At 47.9% G+C, this 5,854-nt stretch overlaps 1 protein-coding gene across 1 annotated transcript; it reads right to left on the bottom strand.

The window, feature by feature from the left end:
* Positions 1–628: 628 nt before the first annotated feature.
* On the bottom strand, positions 629–4,776 carry DFJ58DRAFT_858796 (uncharacterized protein). Its single transcript, XM_041393981.1, has 10 exons — positions 3,516–4,776; positions 3,287–3,466; positions 2,090–2,533; positions 2,031–2,038; positions 1,806–1,960; positions 1,571–1,755; positions 1,491–1,520; positions 1,253–1,438; positions 943–1,200; positions 629–888 (listed from the first exon to the last, which is right to left on the bottom strand). The coding sequence occupies exons 1-10, from the start codon at positions 4,569–4,571 to the stop codon at positions 736–738; spliced, it is 2,655 nt and encodes an 884-aa protein (XP_041248278.1). The 5' UTR covers positions 4,572–4,776; the 3' UTR covers positions 629–735.
* Between the last annotated feature and the right edge of the window lie 1,078 nt (positions 4,777–5,854).

Consider the following 5,854-nt stretch of genomic DNA (forward strand, 5'->3'; position numbering starts at 1 on the left):
TTCTTGCGTTATTAGTGATTGCTCTTGGACGACGTTGCTTTACTTCCAACGATCATTGTAATGCATCATAGTCAATACAGGATCATTGTAAACACGCTGGCTTACCTGAGTTCTGATAATCAGTACATATACTGTCGCTGATACTGAAAGCTAAGATTTCAGTATTTCACCTTTTGGTGTGACGGTTATGCGGGCGGCAGTCTGACCATGTTACAATCTTGTCCCATTTCATCGATCCTTAGTGTAACCCACTGGACACACGTACGGCAAGTTTCCGCTTGTTTTTCAACGGCAACATTTGTCTGCGAAGTGATCATTACAATTTGTTACCGATGACATCTATTCAGGAATATTAATATTTCGGTCAGCTTTAGGCATGCATCAAAGATTCGGGCGAATACCCGGGGACTACCCTCTCCAGCTTGTAATCACTACAATTATAGTCATGACTACGAAGGAGACCTCCACCTTCTGATCGCAACGGTTTAGACACTGTATGGAAGGGCATCACCACTTCTTTCAGTGTGGTTGGCCGCAAAACAAAGGACTTTCGTGACCTGCGATATTTCGGACCACTGTAGAGTCTGGACAGGATCGACCATTGGGACCGTTGATATATCTCAAGCGCTTCAGGGGGTATAATGATTATACATTCCACGCAAGTGTAGAGAGGATGACGCATGCAATGAGTAACAATTACAGTTACGAGATACCAGGGAACGAGTTCGAAATCAGTTAGAAGCAGCAACAAAACCGGCCGCTTCTATGCTGTCCGGCGTTGACAATTCCTCGGCGTGAGCCAGGATTGGGAGAAGGAGGAGGAGAAACATAGTCTTCGTCACGTATCACGTCATCTTCATCGGCGGGAGCACCCGCTGTAGCGTATCCCTATGCATGGATACGTGAGATTTAGAATACAACGAAAAAATGAGACGCGCATACCAGTTTACCCGGCGCGAGAGCAACATTGACGATCGCCGGTGATGCATAATCTGTCTGAAAGGGCCACCAAGTGGATAGTCGATGTAAGCTAGATTTGAAGGTTGGGGAAGTATTGGCGGCGGGGGGATTGAGTGGTGGGTGGTGCCGGTGTAGATCGAGACTGAAAGAATGTAAGTCAAATATGCAACGATGAAAGTTCGCACTCACGTTCTCGTCTGGTTTTATAAGTGGGCGAGGTAAGGGGGATGTAGCAGGGAACTGCAAGAGAACCGTCGAGTCAACTGGAAAGAAACATGTAAAAGAAACATACGTCTAGGGGATTACGAGGCTCATCGGTATAAACCGCATCCGTACGAGGAGAGGAGGAAAGGAGTTTGCGCACAAAACGAAGGAAAGTATGTGGGTTACTTGTAGGCAGAGGTCTTGGTGAGTGGGAGATGGAAGATATGACAGGTATTACCACTGGTTTACGGCACGCAGGACGTGTTGCATTAGACTGTAATGAAGAATGGTATGGCGTAAATAAATAAGAGAGCAGAACCACGTACGTTGAGTAGACTAGCGCGACGTGAACGTTTCTGTAAGAATATTAGCATATCAATGATGGATCTATGCAGGAAATACATACACCAGGCTGCAGTTTCCCTGCAAGCCCAATGCTAGCAAGGATATTGGCCGGAATGTCACATATGTAGATCTTGAAGTCATCCGTAGACGTATAAGCCACTTGGCGTGAATCGGGTGAGAGCACGAGGGAGAGTATATTTTTCACGTCGAATGAAGCGAGCAGCCGGCGGCCTCGAAGGCCCACAGCTTGATGGTGTCCGAGTCATCATAATAGGAAAAGCTGGCGAGAAGAGCACAATCAGATGAAAGTGCTAGACCCTGATCCTCGATGGGGCCTGTGTGCCCTTTGAAAGGAGGTCCAACAGTCTTGAGGGTCGACGCGTCAAACTCATTGATTGTCGGCGTGCAGTAGAAGTTGAATGCGGTTATGATGGATTTGTTTTTTGTTGTCCTGAGGATTGAGTATTATGCCGTCCTTAGAACACACGAATGTCCCGTTGGGTTGACTATTTTGATCTAACATGAGTTTCTGCCCCAAGGTTTGAGAATGCGACCTCACAAGATGAAAAGAAAAACTCACAAATAACGGGTCGCTCTTGAGCCTACGGAAGGCTATCTTAGTTCGCTTGTCGTCGCGTCCTTCGAGGTCTTCCGCGACGCGCTTTTGGCCGACCGACAAATTTGGTGCTTGAGGGACCAAAAAAGGAGCAAAGGCCGTTGGGAGCCCAGGCTCATGATTCGGGGGGAGATATCCTTGGTGCGGTGCTGGTGGGGCACAAGGGTTCACGCCTCCTGGAAAAGAATTCGATGGGAAAGGTTGGTGGTACGGGAGGGGCGCGGATGGGCGTTGTGGGGGAGGAGTAGCCTCAGTCAGCGGTGGGTTTGGACCAACGTTAGTGACATCGGCTTCTGCAGGAGGGTAATAACCATTTGGTCCCGCTTGGAATGCATGATGCTCAACTCCAGCACCCACACCAGGCGAAGGTGCGACGGGACCGAACCACCGGAAATGCGCGCCTAGGTGCTTTTACAAACAATACTAGTAGTTTATTGTAGCTCACGCTAGGACACCGCATGCAACGAGTAGTAAAATTGAGATACCCGGAGAACAAGTTTGGAATGAGTCTACAAGCAGAAACACAATAAGCCGTCCTTTTGAACGCACGGCAGTACGTTTCCGAGTCAGAGGTCCTCGCATTGTTTACTTTCATGACTCGGGACTCGGACCGATGCTAGAGCCTGGACGGCATCGACCATCGTTACTGTTGATATATATCAAGCGCTGTAGGAGGTTTATTGACCATTAACTCGATGTAAGTATAGGGAGGACAACGAGTAACAACTACAGTAATGAGATGCTAGGAAACAAGTTCGAAATCAATTAAAAGCAGAAACAAAACCGGCCACTTCCATGCTGCCTAGCGTTGACAATCTATTCCGCAGGAAGCTGACTCCAGCAGGGATTAGGGGAAAGATAAGGAGAGAAGTAGTCTTCGTCGTATATCAGGTCAGCATGCGATGTATAATCAGTATGAAGGGGCTATCAGGTTGATGGTCGATATAAGTAGGATTTAAGCGGAAGTATTGATGGCGGAGGATTGGATGGTGGGTGGTGTCGGTGACAGTCGAGACTAAAAACATGTAAGGTTAACATGTATTATGGCAGTCCGCACTCACATTCTCATCGTGTTTTAGAAGTGGACGATGTAGCAGGGAACTGTGAGTAAACCATTGAGTGAACTGGGAACTGGAAGGCAAAAAAGTAAAAGAAACATACATTCAGGGGATTACGAGGCTCATCGGTGCGAACCGCGTCTGTACGAGAAGAAGAGGGAAGGAGTATTCTGCGTAGAAAGTGAAGGAAAGTATGTGGGTCCCTTGTAGGCCATGGTCTCGGTGGGCGATGAGACATCATAGATGTCATCACAGCATTGCGTGGATGTTTAGATTTACTTGTCTGTAAAATATTAGCATGCAAATGATGGATGTATGCGTGGAGTACATACACTAGACTGCGGGTCTTCTGCAAGCCCAATGCTAGCGAGGATGTTGGCTGGAATGTTGCATACGTGAATCTTAGCGTCATCCTTGGACGTGTAAGCCAGTTGGCGTGAATCGGGCGAGATGACGAGGGTGATGGCCTGAGATGTAACGTCGAATGAAGCAAGGAGCTGGCGGGACTCGAAGGCCCATAGCTTGATCGTGCGGTCGTGGGAAGTGCTGGCGAGAAGAGTACAATCAGATGAGAGTGCTAGACTATCGATGGGAGAAGTAGCTTTAAAAGGAGCTCCGATAGTCTTGAGGGTCGACGCGTTAAATTCATACATCGTCGTGGTCCAGCCATCAGTAAAGCTGAATGCGGCTACGATGGATTTGTTTTTTGTTGTCCAAAATATCGGCAAAGTTGACACCGCATTTTGGAGAGTATATCTTTGTACATCCAATTTCTGTGCTTGGACATCCCACACCTGAAGGCGCTGCTCCAGATGTGACAACACTGCTAGCTTCCGAGAGTCTTTTGAGAATCGAAGTGCTAGGTCGACAGAATTATCACCATCACATTTGAATGGACCAGCCACGAGTTTTCCTGTGTCCAAGCTCCATATCCGCACTTTAGAATCAATTGACCCACCCGCAACCAGCGTGCTGTCCAGGGAGATATCGATGCAGGTGATCCAAACGAAATGACCTTCATCAAGAAATGTTCTCACGATCCCCGTCTCAACCTCACTGACTTTGAGCTCCCCACTGCCACTAGCAGTGACAATCCATCGACCATCCCTTGATACCCCCACTGCTCGTATACGATTCTCACAGACCTCCAGTTCCTCCACAATCTCCTTACCCTCCCGCAGGTCCCATCGTCGAATGGTCCTATCGCGTGATCCACTGATCATTTGCTTGCCGTCGGGAAAATAGGAAATGCATGAAACACCTTTGTACTCGTGATGTTTACCATCCGGCAAGGAAATAATAGATGGTTTATGTCCATCCAAGGTCATGACTGGTGTCAGAATCGAATCGTTTCCTGCTGTACATGGCTGGGTCGAGCTGGAAGCCATTGTATTCGCCAGAAAGGTTGGCAAGTGGATCGGTTAACAGTGGATGTGTTTGGTGGGTTCTCCTCGTGCTCTGCAAGGACAGGCTTGACCTTAAACTGTCACTTGTTCGAGAGCTGGCGCACTAGTTATTGCCTGTTAAGTCAATTGTCAGGTCATCCATGCCTGATGCTCATATGGGTTTTCATCTTACCAAGATGCTAGCAAGGACGAAGAACGATGATGGGCATATGAGTGCGCGTCCCACCTCTTAATATTTATACCTTCCGGACGGTTGCGCATCGCATAGCAATGAGCATGTCTTTTTTAACGTGACAGGCGAAATTGACGCGGGCATGCTGCGCCTGCCGTGGTGGTGGCACGGCATCGGCATATGTGACACTGCACTGCCACACATCCTAGAGTACAGATCATGTTCAAACACCATCTTATGTCGCTCGAAATGAATTCCACACACTTTGAATCTTCGACAATGAACAAATATATGAGTGTCCATCTGCGTACAGGCCTTGGAGTGCTGCTTTCACTTCTCATCATATTTGCGGTGCTTGTCCTCCACGTTCGTACTATTCGGGAAGGTAGTGTGCACCGTGTTTGTCTTGTATTGCCTCTAATCGTTGATCTAATATTGGTTTGCAGATGCAGTGTGAAGTATTGTCAAGCCTCGACCCCATCTTCTTAAGTGCAATGCAGCTTCTGTACTCTGTACCACTAAATCAAGCCCCAACCACGCTATGTCAAGCCTCATCCAGACTGGGTCAAGCACCACTCATGTCACGACAAGTTCTCCTCGACGTCTTCGCAGCCTCCATGCCAATGTCAACTTCTACACTTACCTATACTGCCTCAAGGCCCACTTTTATGCCGCTTCAAGCATAGCACATGCTGCGTCAGTGCCTCATCACTGCCGCGTCAAACCCCACCCTGCGTGTCAGCACTTTGTAACTGTCAGTGTAGCTTAGGTATATTTTCAACTTGTCATAATAATTGATTTCCTAACGGTATCTCCTCTCGTCCCAACAGAATTAGATGTCGTACACTGTGGTTGTCCATAGGCAGTGATAAAACCCATTACTAAGCATTCTACAGACAATGGTACTCCGAAGAGCCATGATGGGCATATGGGCGCCCGGCGTCCCACCTCTGAATTTATATCTTCCAGACGGCCGCACATTGTATAGCATGTTCTTTCTAGATTCAGTTGAATCAAACCTACCTTTCCCTTTCCAAGGATCGTCCGGCCTCCACGACATTCCTGATTGAAGCGCAAGCCGGTCTGTTGTCAT

The sequence above is a fragment of the Suillus subalutaceus genome (assembly GCF_016647625.1).
Source record: "Suillus subalutaceus strain FC151 chromosome Unknown DFJ58scaffold_14, whole genome shotgun sequence".
NCBI classification, from domain to species: Eukaryota; Fungi; Basidiomycota; class Agaricomycetes; order Boletales; family Suillaceae; genus Suillus; species Suillus subalutaceus.

Bases quoted from the DNA above. Each gene is read 5' to 3' on its own strand.
- DFJ58DRAFT_858796 (XM_041393981.1), bottom strand. From the start codon at position 4,571: ATGGCTTCCAGCTCGACCCAGCCATGTACAGCAGGAAACGATTCGATT. The intron at 3,467-3,515 runs GTATGTACTCCA...AATATTTTACAG, and splicing joins CAGAAGACCCGCAGTCTAGT to ACAAGTAAATCTAAACATCC. The intron at 889-942 runs GTATGCGCGTCT...ATCCATGCATAG, and splicing joins CTCTCGCGCCGGGTAAACTG to GGATACGCTACAGCGGGTGC.